Source organism: Oncorhynchus mykiss, chromosome 1 (genome assembly GCF_013265735.2).
Source record: "Oncorhynchus mykiss isolate Arlee chromosome 1, USDA_OmykA_1.1, whole genome shotgun sequence".
Taxonomy (NCBI): domain Eukaryota; kingdom Metazoa; phylum Chordata; class Actinopteri; order Salmoniformes; family Salmonidae; genus Oncorhynchus; species Oncorhynchus mykiss.
The window spans coordinates 22,160,413-22,180,017 of NC_048565.1; the positions used below are offsets into that span (position 1 = coordinate 22,160,413).

Here is a 19,605-nt window from a genome sequence, read left to right on the forward strand (position 1 = left end):
GCCCCGTCTATCGTCCCTTTGATGCGGTGAAGTTGTCCTGTCCCCTTAGCATAAAAACACCCCCAAAGCATAATGTTTCCACCTCCATGTTTGACAGTGGGGATGGTGTTCTTGGGGTCATAGGCAGCATTCCTCCTCCTCCAAACATAGCGAGTTGAGTTGATGCCAAAGAGCTCCATTTTGGTCTCATCTGACCACAACACTTTCACCCAGTTGTCCTCTGAATCATTCAGATGTTCATTGGCAAACTTCAGACGGGCATGTATACGTGCTTTCTTGAGCAGGGGGACCTTGTGGGTGCTGCAGGATTTCAGTCCTTCATGGCGTAGTGTGTTACCAATTGTTTTCTTGGTGACTATGGTCCCAGCTGCCTTGAGATCATTGACAAGATCCTCCCGTGTAGTTCTGGGCTGATTCCTCACCGTTCTCATAATCATTGTAACTCCACAAGGTGAGATCTTGCATTGAGCAATTAAAATAAGAGCTGTGTTTCGTGTAGGCTTACCCAGGCATGACGTCTTGTAAATCTCTCTAGGACAGGGTGACTTTTATCAATATATTCACATATATTTATCCCCCCAAAATGAAATGCTAATTTGCTGCTAATGTGACTATCATAAAGAACTACACATTCCATGATGATCAAGACGAGACTGACAAATTGAGGCAAAGGTAAGAATCTCTGTATTAACTATCCAATATTAGCCAAATGTAGTAATGAATAAATAGGCAACATTTCTTTAAAAAAGGACAATTCTGTAAACTGTCTTGTGCTAGTTTTAACTGTTAGCATATGTGTCAGCTAGAGATGACATGTAAGGGCTTGCAGGGATTTGTAGTTTTGCATGATGTCTTCTTTGATGCTAATTAGCATTTTCGAATCAGATTAAATAGAGCCGAATATATTGATAAAAGTCACCTTGTCTGAGAGAGATTTACATGATCAAACCGGCCCGCCAGGTTAAGTCCACTCGAAACAGACCTTATTTAAAGTGTTTCTAAAATCCCCTAAGGGGGGAAATTAACGGTAGAAAAATGATTGGAACCACTTCACTATTTGATGGCTAGGTTTTATGCGTATTATGACACCTCCACTGTGCGGCAATGTAGGTAGATGGGTAAAAAAAAAAGTTATTAATTAACCTTTGGATGGTGTGTCAATATACCCAGTCACTACAAAGGTACAGACATCCTTCCTAACAGTTGCCGGAGAGGATGGAAACCGCTCAGGGTTTTCACCATGAGGCCAATAGTGAACGTAACAGTTAAAGTTTAATGGCTGTGATAGGAGAAAACTGAGGATGGATCAACAACATTGTAGTTACTCCACAAAACGAACCTACACTTAACAAAATATAAATGCAACATGCAACAATTTCAAAGATTTTACTGAGTTACAGTTCATATAAGGAACTCAAGTCAATTCAAATAAATTCATTATGCACTAATCTATGGATTTCACATGACTAGGAATACAGATTAGCATCTGTTGGTCACAGATACCTTAAAAAAGTAGGGGCATGAATCAGAAAACCAGTCAGTATCTGGTGTGACCACTATTTGCCTCATGCAGCGTTGATCAGTCTGTTGATTGTGGTATGTGGAATGTTGTCCCACTCCTCTTCAATGGCTGTGCGAAGTTGCTGGAAGTTGTGGGAACTGGAACACGCTGTCATCCACGTCGATGCAGGGCGTTCCAAACAGGATCAATGGGTGACAGGTCTGGTCAGTATGCAGGCCATGGAAGAAAAGGGGACATTTTTAGCTTCCAGGAATTGTGAGAAAGCCATCTTCTCCCGGGAGACCTGTCACACTTCGTCAGGTTCAGGGTGCTGACGTATCTTGCCTTCCCCAAGCGGTTGATCAGTTCGTCCACCCTAGGCATGGGGTTGGCGTCGAATTTACTGACCTCGTTCCCAGAAGTCGTTGCAGAAGCGGACGGTTCTGTCCGGTTTCGGTAACAGCACGACGGGGCTAGACCACTCAGTGTGGGAGTCCTCCAGTACCCCCATCGTTAACATTATCGCCACTTCCCGCTGGACCGCCGTCCTCCGGGATTCTGGTATCCGGTATGGCCGTTTACACACTTTTGTGTAGATGTGATGTTCCACGAGATCCGTGCTCCCCGGCACCTCGGAGAACAAGGCCGTATTCCGCTGGACCAACGCTCAACGATATCATAGGGCCCATGCCACGTAGCCAGCAATTTGCTCTCCGTTGGCTAGGTCCAGCAGTCCATGGGGCCGATGGACATACAGGAGCTCAAATGAGGAGAACCCAGTGGACGCTTGGGGTACCTCGCGCACCAATAACATCAGGTAGGGCAGCAGCTGGTCCCAGTTTCTTCCCGTCTCTCTCGATGACATTCTTCAGCATCTGTTTTAGGGTCTTATTGAAGTGTTCGACTAGCCCATCCGTTTGTGGATGGTACACACTGGTCCTCATTTGGTTGATTCGTAAAAGATTGCAGACCACTTTCATTACACTAGACATGGTCCTACAGAATTTCCCGCGGAATACCCACCCGGCTGAATAAATGGAAGAGCTCTCACGCGATAACGTTCGCTGCCGCCGTGCGTAATGGGATCGCCTCCGGATATCGGGTAGCGTAATCTACGATTACCAAGATGTATTTGGTGTCCCCTCGCGGTCTTCACATACGGACCCACCAGATCCATCTCCACCCGCTCAAACGGCACCCCTATAATGGGCAAGGGAACCAAAGGGTTTCTATAATATGTCTGTGATCTTGCAATCCAGGCAGGTAAGGCAGTAGTCCTCAATGGCACTCTTGACTCCGGGACAATGGAACCGATTCCCGATCCGCTCCCTGGTTTTCTACATCCCCAGGTGTGCCCCGAGCAGGTGGGTGTGGGGGCGAGCTGCAAGACAGTCCTAAGATACTGGGTGGGTATGAGTAACAAGTATTTTGACTCCCCATTGTGCTTTACTACCTGATACAATAAATTATGCTTGATGGCAAAGTGGGGGTAGCGCCACTCACTTACCCCGGGTAATAGTGCACCATCCACCGCAATCACCTGGCCCCTCATGTTCTGGAGGTTGGGGTCTTCTAACTGGGCCATCCCAAACTGGCCCGTGAGGATTCCCATGTTGAGCGGTCCATCTGGTGCCTCCACCTCCATAGTGGGAGGTGGAGACTTTTTGTCCTGAATACAAAGTGTTATGTTTGGCGCAAATCCAATACAGCACATTACTGAGTACCACTCTCCATATTTTCAAGTATACTGGTGGCTGCATCATGTAATGCATATGCTTGTAATTGATAAGGACTGGGGAGTTTTTTCAGCATAAAAAATAACCAGAATGCCGCCACACACAGGCAAAATCGTAGAGGAAAACCTGGTTCAGTCTGCTTTCCACCAGACACTGGGAGATTAATTCACCTTTCATCAGGACAATAACCTAAAACACAAGGCCAAGTCTAAACTGGAGTTGCTTACTAAGGAGACAGTGAATGTTCCTGAGTGGCTGTTATAGTTTTTACTTAAATCTATTGTAAGACCTGAAAATGGTTGTCTAGCAATGATCAACAACCAACTTGACAGAGATTGAAGAATTTTGAAAATAATAATGGGCAAAATGTTGCACAATCCAGGTGTAGAAAGCTCTTAACCAGAAGAGACTTAACCAGAAAGACTCACAGCTGTAATCCCTGCCAAAGGTGATTCTACAAAGTATTGACTCAAGGGTGTGACTACTTACAGTTGAAGTCAGAAGTTTACATACACATTAGCCAAATACATTTAAAACTCAGTATTTCACAATTCCTGACATTTAATCAGAGTAAAAATTCCCTGTCTTAGGTCAGTTAGGATCACCACTTTATTTTAAGAATGTGAAATGTCAGAAATAAAGTAAAGTAGAGAGAATTATTTATTTAATCTTTTATTCATTTCATCACATTCCCAGTGGGTCAGAGGTTTACATACACTCAATTAGTATTTGGTAGCATTGCCTTTAAATTGTTTAACTTGGGTCAAACATTTTGTGTAGCCTTCCACAAACATCCCAGAATAAGTTGGGTGAATATTGGCCCATTCCTCCTGACAGAGCTGGTGTAACTGAGTCAGGTTTGTAGGCCTTGCTCGCACACGCTTTTTCAGTTCTGCCCACAAATTTTCAATGGGATTGAGGTCAGTGATTTGTGATGGTCACTCCAATGCCTTGACTTTGTTGTCCTTAAGCCATTTTGCCACAACTTTAGAAGTATGCTTGGGGTCATTGTCCATTTGGAAGACCCATTTACGACCAAGCTTTAAATTCATGACTGGTGTCTTAAGAAGTTGCTTCAATATATCCACATAATTTTCCTACCTCATGAATCTCTCTATTTTGTGAAGTGCACCAGTCCCTCCTGAACAAAGCACCTCTACAACATGATGCGGCCACACCCATGCTTCACGTTTGGGATGGTGTTCTTAGGCTTGCAAACATCCCCCTTTTTCCTCCAAACATAACGATGGTCATTATGGCCAAACAGTTCTATTTATGTTTAATCAGACCAGAGGACATTTTTCCAAAAAGTACAATCTTTGTTTCCATGTGCATTCGCAAACTGTAGTATGACTTTTTATGGCGGTTTTGGAGCAGTGGCTTCATCCTTGATGAGCGGCCTTTTAGGTTATGTCAATATAGGACTCGTTTTACTGTGGATATAGATACTTTTGTACCTGTTTCCTCCAGCATCTTCACAAGGTCCTTTGCTGTTGTTCTGGGATTGATTTGCACTTCCGCACCAAAGTACGTTCATTTGTAGGAGACAGAATGCATCTCCTTTCTGAGCGGTATGACAGCTGCATGGTCCCATGGTGTTTATACTTGTGCATTGTTGTTTGTACAGATGCGGTACCTTCAGGCGTTTGGAAATTGCTCCCAAGGATGAACCAAACTCGCGGGGGTCTACAATTTTCTTTTCTGAGGTCTTGGCTGATTTTCCCATGATGTCAAGCAACGTGGCACTGAATTTGAAGGTAGGCCTTGAAATACATCCACAGGTAGACCTCCAATTGACTCAAATGATGTCAATTAGCCTATCAGAAGCTTCTAAAGCCACGACATCTCTGGAAAATCTGACATTTTCCAAGCTGTTTAAAGGCACAGTCAACTTAGTGTATATAAACTTCTGACCCACTGGAATTGTGATACAGTGAATTATAAGTGAATTAATCTGTCTGTAAACCATTGTTGGAAAAATTACTTGTGTAATAGATGTCCTAACCGACTTGCTAAAACTATAGTTTGTTAACAAGAAATTTGTGGAGTAGTTGAAAAACAAGTTTTAATGACTCCAACCGAAGTGTATGTAAACTTCCGACTTCAACTGTATGTAAATGAGGTATTTTCGTCTCATTTTCACAAAATTTGTAAAACACAAAACAATTTTTTACAACTTTGTCATTATGGGTACTGTGTGTAGATGGGTGAGGAAAAACATCAATTTAATCTATTTAAATTTTCAGGCTGTAACACAACAAAATGTGGAATAAGTCAAGGGGTATGAATATGTTCTGAAGGCACTAAGTTGAAAACACTGTTAAAAGCACTGTGTGCTTGACTTATTCCACATTTCATTGTTACAGCCTGAATTCAAAATTGATTATTATATTTAATTATTTATTTAATATTTTAACAAACCTAACCTTGCCAACAGACAAATATCTATGACTGGATCAGTGGTCCACCAATCAGAGCCTTGGATTGGCTCAGCAACAGTAACAAGAGATGTAATGACAGTAACAAGAGGTGTAATGTGTAATGAATTTTTTTTTACACAAATGTTCTTGCACAGATCCCATGAAACATTTCTATAACATTAATATCTTATATTCTGAGAACATAGCAACCATGTTCTGCGTATGTTTGATGTGAAGGTGATGGAATATTCTCCTAACACGTGATATATGTCTAGAATTTTTATATCTTATATTCTGAGAACATGGCAACCACGTTCTGTGTATGTTTAGTGGGACATTGATGAAATATTCTCCTAACCCACAAAAAACTGGACACATGAATGTTCTTGCAATGTTCTCGTTTAATCTAGAACATCTAGAACATTAATATCTTGTGACATTAAGGGAATGGTCTCTTGGAAACATTGCTTGCACATCACGGGAACATTCCTTTAAAAACATAAATTAATGACCTAATGGGACTCTTAAGGGTACGTTCTCTAAAGCTGTGGGAACGTTTGTTGTTAACTGGGAGCTTCTCTCTGACTGAAACATCAAATGCTAAAATGGATTCCTGTCACTGGCTTGATGTGTGTGACTGACACGGCTCTGCAGCTGGTTACCCATTGAGTGTAGGTAAACCAATAGAACAGCAGGTAAAGGGGAAGCTATCTTGACTCTTGACTTTATGTAGTCAATAAACCAAGATGGCCGCCCTTATCATCATTGAAGAGTTATGGTGGTGCTGAAGGTCATCTTTCAGGTGCCCTCCCTCCCACCCACCCCAACTTCATCTCCTCCACCCCTGAATAAAAGTATTGAGATGATTGATGGGACTGAGAGAGACAGAGGCTCTAACAAATGAAAGCAGCAGTGAGAGAATGAGAGAGAAGGATGAGACATTGAGCGGTGGCTTACCCCATGCTTCCTGCCATTAGAAGGATCACATTGTAGATGTGTGAGAAGATGAAGAGGAAGATGATGGTGCTGAAGAACATGGTCATCCAGGAGCCGTGATCCTCACGGAACATTTTCAGACGCAGATATCGACCTATAGGAGGAGGGCATGAGGACGACAAACCTTTTCAGTGGCAGGGTCCATTCACTGGGCATTATATTATCTCAGTCAGTGTACTACTTTTGGCCAGGACCACTAGTCAAAGGTTGTGCACTATATAGGGAATAGGCTACCATTTTAGATGCAACCTGTGTCTGCTGTACCAGCAAATATGGGCTCAACAAACAAGGATGAAATGATAGGCTGTGTTCATACACATAAATAAACATGTGTCAGAAACTCGGCCTTTAAAGCATTGAAATTATCATTAAAAGACCATTCTGGAGCACTATATCCTCCCTTCCAATTTCAGTGCAATTTATTTTGGTGAAATAAACCTTGCCAACTGAACTGACTGTTCTAAAATGGCATCTCCTTAGTACAGGGATCTTCAACCTTTTCTTGCCAAGGGAAACCCTCTCAGGTAAACCCGCGAGCCAGGGACACCCGTCATACGTTAGCAAAACATTTTTTCACATGTTTTGTCTTATAATCAGGTGAATGATAATAGCAAGGAGAAGTAATCAACAATTTAAAATTAATAGATTAGATAGATAGTCACACGGTCTCCTCTGAACAGTTGATGTTAGCGTCCCACCTCGTCAACAGCCAGTGTAACTGCAGGGCGCCAAATTCAAAACAACAGAAATCCCATAATTAAAATTCCTCAAACATACAAGTATTTTACACCATTTTAAAGATACACTTGTTGTAATTCCAGCCACAGTGTCCGATTTCAAAAAGGCTTTACGACGAACGCACACCAAACGATTATGTTAGGTCAGAGCCAAGTCACAGAAAAACACAGCCATTTTTCCAGCCAAAGAGAGGAGTCACAAAAAGCAGAAATAGAAATAAAATGAATCACTAACCTTTGATGATCTTCATCAGATGACACTCATAGGACTTCATGTTACACTATACATGTATGTTTTGTTCGGTAAAGATCATATTTATATCCAAAAATCTGAGTTTACATTGGCACGTTATGTTCAGTAGTTCCAAAACATCCAGTGATTTTGCAGAGAGCCACATCAATTTACAGAAATACTCATAATAAACATTGCTAAAAGATACAACTGTTATGCATGGAATTTTAGATCCACTTCTCCTTAATGCAACCGCTGTGTCAGATTTCAAAGAAACTTGACGGAAAAAGCAAACCATGCAATAATCTGAGTACAAGCCAAACAGATATCCTCCATGTTGGAGTCAACAGAAGTCAGAAATAGCATTATAAATATTCACTTACCTTTGATGATCTTCATCAGAATGCACTCCCAGGAATCTCAGTTCCACAATAATGTTTTGTTCGATAATGTCCATAATTTATGTCCAAATACCTCGTTTTTGTTCTTGCATTTAACCCAGTATTCCAAATTTATGTCGCGCGATCACTAGGATCAGACAAAAAGTCCAAAAGTTCCGTTCCAGTCCGTAGAAATATGTCAAACGATATAGAATCAATCTTTAGGATGTTTTTAACATAAATCTTCAATAATGTTCCAACTGGAAAATTCCTTTGTCTTCAGAATTGCAATGGAACGCAAGCTAACTCTTATGTGAACGAGCGTGGCCAGCTCGTGCCTCTCTGGCAGACCTCTGACTCATTCCCCTCTCATTCGTCCCCACTTCACAGTAGAAGCATCAAACAAGGTTCTAAAGATTGTTGACATCTAGTGGAAGCCTTGGGAAGTGAAATATGACCCCATAGACACTGTGTATTCGATAGGCCAAGAGTTGAAAAACTACAAACCTCAGATTTCCCACTTCCTGGTTGAATTTTTTCTCAGGTTTTTGCCTGCCATATGAGTTCTTTTATACTCACAGACATCATTCAAACAGTTTTAGAAACTTCAATGTGTTTTTTATACACATCTACTAATCTACAAATCTACTATATGCATATTCTAGCTTTCATGGCTGAGTAGCAGGCAGTTTAATTTAGGCACGCTTTTCATCCAAAATTCCCAATGCTGCCCCCTACCCTAGAGAAGTTAAGAAACGTTTAATGTTCTTGACATTTTCCGGATTGACTGCCCTTTATGTCTTAAAGTAACGATGTGCAGTCATTTCTGCTTATTTGAGCTGTTCTTGCCATAATATGGACTTGGACTTTTACCAAATAGAGCTATCTTCTGTATACCACCCCTACCTTGTCACAAGACAACTGATTGGCTCAAACGCATTAAGAAGGAAAGATATTCCACAAATAAACAGGGCACACCTGTTAATTGAAATGCATTCCAGGTGACTACTTCATGAAGCTGGTTGAGATAATTCCAAGAGTGTGCAAAGCTGCCATCAAGGCAAAGGGTGGCTACTTTGAAGAATCTAAAATCTAAAATATATATATTCGTTTAACACTTTTTTGGTTACTACATGATTCCATTTGTGTTATTTCATAGTTTCGATGTCTTCACTATTATTCTACAATGAGTATGTGTGTCCAAACTTTTGACTGGTACTGTATATAATTATACATTTTATTTTAGTATTTTATTTTTTGCAGTGATGGCCACGATTTAGCAGCGGCAAAGGCGCCACTGCTGAATGCATATAGGGGAAACAATGCCTTGTCTGTGCTCTTTGGTATGTCACTGGCTTTTTGGTCTAAAAAGGTAACATGATTTTTAGCAACCTGACTGAGACCCTGTTGTGTTCCAAGCCTCTGATGCTGCCTTGATTGTGTTCCATGAGGACAGTTCAGCATGATTAGATAGATTATGCTGATATTTGTGACCTGTGGTGTTTTCCATTCTTCTGGCTGGGAATTCAATTACTGGGAAATATCTCTCTGCTAGAGCATGAGATTGATTCAGGCAGTCCACCTTCTGCCCAGAATACATAATCACAGCTGGCCTCTGGTGCCAGAGATCCTCTACACAGTTTATGAAGACACCGAGTTCCATTACAACATTGTTATTTTGGAATTTGAATGAATCCATCTGTTTAGCTAATCCATGGATTGCGTTGCCCAGAAAAGACTAAAGTAAGTGCATAGCCTAAAAGGCTTGTATCATTTTGACAGCCATCTATTTCAGATGAAATGTTGCATGGCGATAATATGAATAAATTCAAACCAGGCAATATAATCCATATGACAACTCTGAACAAAAACCTGTTGCATGAGTAGTGCCTTAAGCTAATGAAACTGCAAAACAGAAAATGTTATTTTCTTTGGGGATGTACAATCAGACTATGGCTAGTGTATACCACAATTTTGATCTCACTCCTGCTGCTCAGTGCTCATACAGTACAGTACAATGCCATGTCAGTGGCCCTGACCCCAAGTCCTCTCTCCCCACCGGGAGGCCCCTCTAAAATATAGGTGTTACTAACACACACAGCAGGCTTCTGGTTCCTCCTCAGAAACCTCAGCCAGTGCCAACCCAGTACCAGCAGCCTGCTTCTCTCAGAGACAACTCTTTATTTTTGTCTGCCCCAGTCTCCCTAAGAGTTGCAGCCCCTGGGAGGGGTGTTGTGTAGTGTAGTGTAGTGTAGTGTAGTGTAGTGTAGTGTAGTGTAGTGTAGCTGCAGTGTAGTGTTGTGTCCAGACGCAGTAGAAGCCACAAAGACAGGACCCCAATGCTCCGTTTATTTTCCCATTACCACAAGGCCAAAGGCTCCCTCTCTCCGAGTGCCTAACATGCTGTTCAATTTCAGCTCGCTCACCTCATTCTCCCTAATAAAACCAAAGCCGCTGAGACTGCATCAGAGAGATGGAGTCCTCCAATGCTGTTTTACATCCATAATAAAGATATCCATTATCTCCCTTCAGGTGTACAGACACTGTGTGTGTGTTTGGGTTTTCATACTGAAATGCATTCTTAAACAACCTTTATACAGAAGACAAATTGAGGTCTCCACTACTCAATGCACCATGTACTGTGTAAGATACAACAAAGCAGTGGTGACATACTGTACCATTATACTGAAGGAAGAGATTACATTTGCTACATTCCCTGAAACCAAATTGTGTTCAACCCCATTCAAACAGTTGTAAAGTTGTGGACGAATCGATGTGCAGGTGCCTAGCTAGTGTGGATTGTGGTTTTTTGAGATTCATCACAGCTCTATAATTGAATTGGTCTGTGTGGATTAATTTAATTACAGTGCCAGTGAGCCCTAGCTCTGATCTAGGTGCAGCCTGCATAGTATAGGCAGATCTGACTCTTAAAGTGGCCAGCCCAGGCAGCGAACACGGTGGCAAGCCTCTCAGAGCCAATCAGTGTAGGCCTGATAACGAGTGATTCATGAACCCCTTCTACACCATTCAGCCAGGCTGGACACACACACAGCCACGCACACACACAGGCACATACACTTAAACCTACACACTCAAGCAAACAATTTTCAGTAGCTGGCTATTTATCACCATAAACCAATGCTGACATTAAGACCGCACTCAGCGAGCTATTTCGGGCCATAAGCCAACAAGAAAACGCTCATCCAGAGGCAGTTCTTCTAGTGGCCGGTGATTTTACTGCAGGAAAACTCAGTTTTACTTCATTTCTACCAGCATGTCATCTGTGCAACTAGAGGGAAAAAACTCTAGACGGATACAAAGCTCTCCCTCGCCCTCCATTTGGCAAATCTGACCATAAATCTATCCTCCTGATTCCTGCTTACAAGCAAAAACTATAACAGGAAGTACCAGTGACATGCTCAATTCGGAAGTGGTCCGATGAAGCTACAGGACTGTTTTGCTAGCACAGCCTGGAATATGTTCCTGGATTCATCCGATGGCATTGAGGAGTTTACCACATCAGTCACTGGCTGATGAGTGCATTGATAAGTGCATTGACGACGTCATCCCCACAGTGACCGTACATACATATCCAAACCAGATGCCATGGATTACAGGCAATATCTGCATTGAGCTAAAGCCTAAAGCTACTGCTTTCAAGGAGCGAAAAACTAAGCCGGACCAAAGGTGTTCGATGGGGTTGAGGTCAGGAAACTGTGCAGATCAGACAAGTTATTCCACTCTGATCTCGACAAACTATTTCTGTATGGACCTCGCTTTGTGCACAGGGACATTGTCATGCTGAAACAGGAAAGGGCCTCCCCCAAACTGGTGCCACAAAGTTGGAAGCACAGAATCATCTAGAATGTCATTGTATGCTGTAGCGTTAAGGCCTAGCCCGAACCATGAAAAACAGCCCCAGACCATTATTCCTCCTCCACTCCTCCTCTACAGTTGCCACTATGCATTTAGGCAGGTAGCGTTCTCCTGGAATTTGCCAAACCCAGATTCGTCAGTCAAACTGCCAGATGGGGAAGTGTGATTCATCACTCCAGAGAACGCGTATCCATTGCTCCAGAGTCCAATTGTGGAGAGCTTTACACCACTCCAGCCGACGCTTGGTATTGTACATGGTGATCTTAGGCTTGTGTATGGCTGCTCGGATATGGAAATCCCTGGGCCGAATTTGACACGCGGGTGATTTTATTTTGCCCCCCAAGTTTCTAATTTTTATTTTTATTGTTGGACATAATAGACTAAAAACACCAGGAAATCAGCTCCAAGTTATTCTAATTTAAGAAATCTGTTCCCAAGTATTTCCATACATACTGTAATAGAGAGAACATGTGATCATATACAAATGTAAGCAAGGTTTAAAATGATTATGTTTTAGCCAAACATTATATCTGTTTGGACTTCTTGCGGTCAATAGTCCGTCTACAAAAAAATATTTGTAATTATGTTCCGGCCCCCCGACCATCCAATCAAGAAATATTCGTCCCACGGCTGATCTGGTGGATGATCCCTAACTTACATGTTTCAAGCAGACCACCATAGACCCTGTGCCCAAGAACGCCAAGGTAACCTGTCTAAAACTGACTAGGTATCTCCCTTTCCCTTCTCACCCCGTAGCACTCACATCTGTAGACATAGAATGCTTTGGAAGGCTGGTCATGGCTCACATCACCATCATCATCCCAGACACCCTGGACCCACTCCAAATCGCATACCGCGCCCAATAGATTCACAGATGATGCAATCTCCACTGCCCTTTCCCACTGGGAAAAAGGAACATCTACAGGAGAATGCTGTTCATTGACTACAGCTCAAGATTCAAAACCATAGTGCCCTCGATGCTCATCACTAAGCTAAGGTCCCTGGGACTGAACACCTCCCTCTGCAACTGTATCCTGGACTTCCTGTTGGGCCACCCCCCAAGTGGTAAGGGTAGACAACAACACATCCGCCATGCTTGCCCTCAACACTGGGGCCCCTCAGAGGTACAGTGTACTCCCTATTCAACTACGACTGCGTGGCTGCGTGGACATCCTCATTAAGTTTGCCAAAAACACAAAGGTGGTCACTGACGACGATGAGACAGCCTATAGAGAGGAGGTCAGAGACCTGGCAGGGTGGTGCCAGGACAACAAGCTCTCCCTCAATATCAGTCAGACAAAAGAACATATCGTGGACTACAGGAAATGGAGGGCCGAGCACACCCCCATTCACACCGACGGGGCTGTTGTGGAGCAGATCAAGAGCTTCAAGTTCCTCGGTGTGCACATCACTAAAGACCTATCATGGTCCAAACACACCAATACAGTTGTGAAGAGGGAACGACAACGCCTCTTCCCCTTCAAAAGCCTGAAAATAATTGGCATGGGCCCTGTTGTGACGTGACTAAACATTCATCTGATGACTGTTATATATCAAATCAATTAACTAGGTTTAATTGTTACTCGATTAAATTAATCATGTAACAGTTAACTCATTAGGATTTAGGGCACCACTGAAGAAGTTGTTTAACGAGTTACAATTTCCCAAATTAAACTTTAGATGATATATAAGATATATATATCGGTAAAAGTCTCATAAATCCTTGCATATGCACAAACCCCAGCTTTACTGATCATTCCGTACCACAAAAATCTATTTAATTATTGATTTACTACCTAACTCCATGATAACACAGGATATACACACACACGGTATAGGTTATTGATTAGAAACTTAATACGATGGAAACAGGTCCGTAGCGGACTAACAACAACATGACTGCTTGTTTATCAAAAGAGGGAGGGGTAGAGAGGAACAAAGGTAGAATCAAAGAGAGACAAACTTATATACTTGGAACTACGCTCACAGTAATCATGATTCTTTGCCCCGAACCACCGCCCATTTGGGGTAAGAAGTTGTCATGACGTTGGCCTGGGGGTAGGTTTATGACAGTCATAAATACATCTTCCCCCCTTTTTCCTCTCTCTACCCTACTGATGTGAAATTTGAAAACCCTTGGTTAACATAGAGATTCTGGGAACATCAGAAGGTGGGGGGAAATTAACTATTTTCTGGTAATCCGACCAATTGAACATATGCGGTGGTACTTAATGAATATGATGTCAGTTCGTTTGTCATCTGAGACATTCTCATCAATGATAAGATGACATAAACTCTACAGTGGAAAGTCTGCACATTGTAGTTATCGGATTCACATGGAATTGTTGTTCAATTTAAATGTTTGAATATAAAATTATTGGTGAAGAGATTAAATGTAATTTTAGCTTCCAAATGAGAGATTTGAGTTTTCATAAGGTTAGGGCTCTGCTCAATCAGTGGCCCGCCCCTGTGAAGGGACATGGTTTATAAAACTTTTCAAACACCTCACCTCTCCTCTCCCTTCCTCTATAAAGCATTGACGACAATATAACCTCCGGTTCCTAGTACGTGAGTTCTGCAGCCTCTGTGTTAAAAGGACTAACATGTCAACTACAGAACTAAGCCAACCTCAGAGTGAGCTTTGAACTCTTATTCACTACAGAAGTGATACCTCCTAGCCGTTGAGTTAGCAACAGCAGCTGCAAATGCGGGCTAGGAAAGAACAGACAGAGTATCCCCTCTACCACACAACGACGTTACTACAACGTATACAATTGACCACCAGAGACATTCTTCAAAGGACAAAGGACTCGGTTTGGCAACACGGCCTTCCATCTACCACCAACCTACCGAAGCGCAGCTCAGAGTAAATATTTATTGCATTTTCCTTTTCCAAATGGGCGGTAATTTAGAATGCATACGATAGCACAGCTTCCCCCTTTGTCCCTCAGTCTTCCCGCTCTTTCACTCAAACCCATCCCCTTTTCTTTTGTGTAACCAGCTGTCATATCTGTTCCGCCCGCTAGGGACGTTTTCCTTTATGATGTAATTTGTAATCAAGGTATGATTCATTCTTTGTATATGTAATTCTGTGTGATTAGGTAGGTATTTAGTAAATAAATAATTAAACCCAATTTTGTATTGCTGATTCAACTTGTTAGCCAGGGTTCGTGAAGATAACCAAGAATTTACAACTTTCAGATGAGACTGAATTAAGGTGACGATTAATATTAACTGCTATTGATGTAAGGTCTTTAAGAGTTTATTCGGGAAGATAAAAACTCTATAAATATTATTTCTTGGTGCCCCGACTCTCTAGTTAATTACATTTACATGATTAGCTCGATCGGGTAATATTAATTACGGAGAAAGGATTTTATAGAATAGCATGTCATATCACTTAATCCGGCACAGCCAAAGACATGACAAAGTAATGAATGTATTTACGTGTTTGGACGTCTTCCTTCGTTGTTTCTCTCTTTTGGACCCATGCCTTCGTGAAAAAGGTTCCGTTGGCCTTCTCCCGAGCTCCTAAGTGTACGGCTCTGATTGTACACAAGAGGTCACAATGTTCTTGTCCTGTAGTCTGAAGCAGACTAACAGGGTATTGTTTACTTTCATTCCCAGGAAGAGGGGTACTCTGAACGCAGCTAATCAGCTGTGTCGATGATCCCCAGTGGGGTGATGAGAGCAGTGTAGTTGATGAGGATTTGAAGAGAGTAATAGGGTGGTCCTACTTAAATTCACTTTCTTAGATACAGTACTTAGAACAGCTACTCAGCCGTAACATTGATTGCTAGAGAGGCTACTTTGCCGTCTTCACCTCGTCTTAACCAATGGAGATCTAGGCTGCAGCTAGAGTCCTTCTGGTCTGATATGTTAATTCTCAACTCATCCTTTATACACTGGCAAAAAGGGGGCGTTTCCATCATGCTGACACACTCTTTGAGCTCCCTCGAGCATGGCTATTTACTGGGCAATGTATCATCAAAACTATGATCTCGTTTAAAAACTAAAATCAAATTCATATTCATCAAATTCATATCTCAAAATCAAATTCATAAATATGATCATCATCTTGATATTTCCTACGCGTAAGGACGAAAACCTGACATATGTGTATACTGTTCAAGTTACAATATTTTTGTCAAAATGTTTATACCATTTTTAATGACATCACAAAATCAACATTAGTTTTCCATAGACCATCTCTCATCATTCCCCACATTCAGATGTTAGAAATATTGTCCCCGTGTTCACTTGTGGACATTAGAGTTTTTGGGCGGCAAAATGCCTCTTTAACAAAGGAACATTCCAATCACCACTACTAAAGACCAAAAAGAGTCCAATTTATTTACAATTTACAACTGGGCGTGAGGTGTCACAAAACCCCTACATCAATCCCTCCTCCCCTCTGCAGGTGAGAGGGATCTGGTAGATGTTGATCCATTGTAACCTGATCTGTGGATTCACACGGGAGAGTTATGACAGCCCTCAGATCCTCAAAAAGTTCTACAGCTGTACCATCTGGGGCATCTTGAAGAGTCAGACTGGTTCATTGCTTGGTACTGTATGGCAACTGCTTGGCACTACAGAGAATAGTGCATATGGCCCAGTAAATCACTGGGACCGAGCCCCCTGCCATCCAGGACCTCTATATCAGGTAGTGTTAGAGGAAGGCCCAAAAAATGGTCAAAGACTCCAGCCACCCCAGCCACAGACGGTTCTCTCTGCTACTATATGGCAAGCAGTACCCGTGCATAAAGTCTGGAACCAACAGGACCCTGAACAGCTTCTCCCCCCAAGCCATAAGACTTCTAAACAAGACTGCTAAATAGCTAATCAAATGGCTACCCGGACCTACTGCATTTACTCTATTTTGCATCAACTCTCTTTCACTGACTCTCTGCCCACACACTGGACACACACTACCCACACATACTTACACCCCAACACACACATACTACTAACGCCCACACACACATAACATGCACACACTTGCATACTGACGCCACACACACACACACACACACACACACACACACACACACACACACACTGCTGCTACTATCTGTTATCAATCCTGTTGCCTAGTCACTTTACCCCTACCTATATGTACAGCAGTGGAGGCTGCTGAGGGGAGGACAGCTCATAAAAATGTCTGGAATGGATTTTAATGTCTGGAATAGAGTGAATAGAATGGTAACAAACCATACACTTCCATTTACTCCATACAGGCCATTATTATGAGCCGTCCATAGCTACTTCAATTACCTAGTACCCCTGCATATTGACTCGGAACTTGTACTCCCTTTACGTAGCCATCTTATTTTTACTCTTATTTTTGTTCGTTATTCACTGTGTATTTATTCCTCGTCACAATTTATATTTTTTATCTCATCTTTAACTCTGGATTGTTGGAAAAGGACCCGTAAGTAAGCATTTCACTGTTGGTCTACACCTGTTGTCTACGAAGCATGTGACAAATCAAATTTGATTCAATTTTGAGACTGACTCTTGGCCACTACAGCTTCCATCAAAATTCTAAAATGTGTGGTTGTTTCCATCTAGTGGGGATATAGTGATAGTACAACAGAACTGAAAAGGGGCCCCTTTTTTAATTATACAGCATTAATATTGACCATCATGTAAATGTGGAAATCGTTAAACGTGATATGTGCATGATCACGCTGGTTACCCCTGTTTAATTCTAGAAAATCAGTGGAATAATAAATGATAATGAACAGTAAACAAAGGTCATGGCACAAAAATAGAGTTTGAAAAAGACAAAAAACCCTCCAATCTTTTTCTGACAACAAGCATGCAAGCAGGAACGTTGGTGCCAGACAGCTAAAATACAAACACACATGGGAAAACTGGAGCAGGCAATCAATCAAAAACACACACAGGCACAATGGGCGGCACACACAGACAGGCAACCTGTCACCAGCCTCAGCCCCAGACTGATGAGAAGTACACAGCTGGTGGAGGTGTTCAACTAAGTGAGTGACAGAATGATTGAGTGAGTGACAGAATGAGTGAGTGAGACCTGAGACCCGAACACTGTCTCTCCTGTCATCATGATACAACTGCTCATCAATAACTCGCTGTTTATTAAACAGGGTAAGAACAGCTCCTCATTCATTATTTCACACCCACATTATGATTCACTGACACATCATGGTGTATACCTGTGCAGATACATTCATACATATATTTTTGAGCAATGACGGTAGTTTGTGGCCATCAAAACATTATTTATTGTGTTATTGGTGTTGAAGTTTTTTGGTCACGTACACAGATTTACAGATGTTATCGCAGGTGCAGCAAAATGCTTGTGTTTCTAGCTCAAACAGTGCAGTAATACCTATCAATAAAAAACAATACCCACATAATCCAATTGATTATGATTTTTTTTAAATAAGATATTAAGAAATATCAGAACGATCAATGTCAGAGTCCGGAATATAAATATATATACATACTGTATAATGTATATAAATATATATACAAATAATGGTGTGTATAGATAGTATGGACAGTATATGAACAGAAAAGCTGTATACTGAAGTAGCTATATATGATGAGGCATGAATACAGTATATACATATAAAGTGGGTAAATTAGTGTAAACATTATTAAAGTGACCAGTGTTCAATGACTATGTACATAGGGCAGCAGTCGCTAAGGTGCAGCGTAGAGTACCGGGTGGTAGCCGGCTAGTAACAGTGACTAAGGTTCACTGTAGGGTACTAGACGGAGGCCGGCTAGTGGTGACTGTTTAACAGTCTGATGGCCTAGAGATAAAAGCTGTTTATCAATCTCTCAGTCCCAGCTTTGATGCACCTAATGTGGTCTTTTGAATGGGTATAGTATTAATTTGCTAAATGCTTATCAGTATGTTTGTAAAGTTTTGTGATGAGAAGGATGACAGAAAATGCTAAATGTCCACAAAAAATACTTAATAACACATTTAGGACATTCCATGTGTATAAAGTTCAGAATTAGTCTTTAAATCTCTAAAAATCGAATGAAAAAACTATCCCGTCACTCTCAGCGTCACAGACACTATGTTGAAATGTGATAAAAGTTCATGTAACCTTTGCATGCATGGCCAGTCTTGATTGAAAGCAAACAGCACGTTTCCATATTGAAGGTAATAGATCAACAGTGAAATCCAGGGCTCATTATTCTCAGCACATACAGTACAATAGCCAGGCTGTCACTTCCTGGTGACTGGTCACAGCAGGACTGAGGGGGTGGATGGGGTTGAGAAGGTTTGGACAGGCAGACAGGGGACTCTACCTGATTTAATGATAATGATATATCCTGGCTGAACCTTGGCTAGAATAACCTTGATGTGGATCAACTGAAATGCATGTAATTATGTATGGCATGAAAGGCTACCCTTGATTATGTTTTTATACTGTATTAAGTGATCTTGTAAATGTCCCCATCCCACAACAACAGAGGTAATGTTATGGGGTAAATGCAAGCTGTTTGAAATCAATATGTTTTTAAGTGGCTGTCTATTGTCTTTTCCCACCCCCACAGTACCGTTCCTGCCCCTAAACCAGTCGGAAGCATTCTGCAGCCAGTTTAAGAACGGCCATTGGTACTGCTATGTCCTCCTCGTTCTCTTCACCTTCACCCTGCCCCTGGGCATCCTGGGTAACGTGGCGGCGCTGTTCAACTACACCTGCTTCAGGAGGACACGTAGTCTGTCC

General features: G+C 41.9%; 1 protein-coding gene across 1 annotated transcript in view; it reads right to left on the reverse strand.

Moving 5' to 3' along the window:
• The window catches only part of LOC110508721 (transmembrane protein 117), a 92,622-nt gene that overhangs the window by 49,409 nt on the left and 23,608 nt on the right, over window positions 1-19,605 (reverse strand). The window contains exon 3 of the mRNA XM_021589510.2: window positions 6,615-6,747. Within this exon, the coding sequence (XP_021445185.2) occupies window positions 6,615-6,747 (133 nt within the window). The remainder of the gene's footprint in view (window positions 1-6,614; window positions 6,748-19,605) is intronic.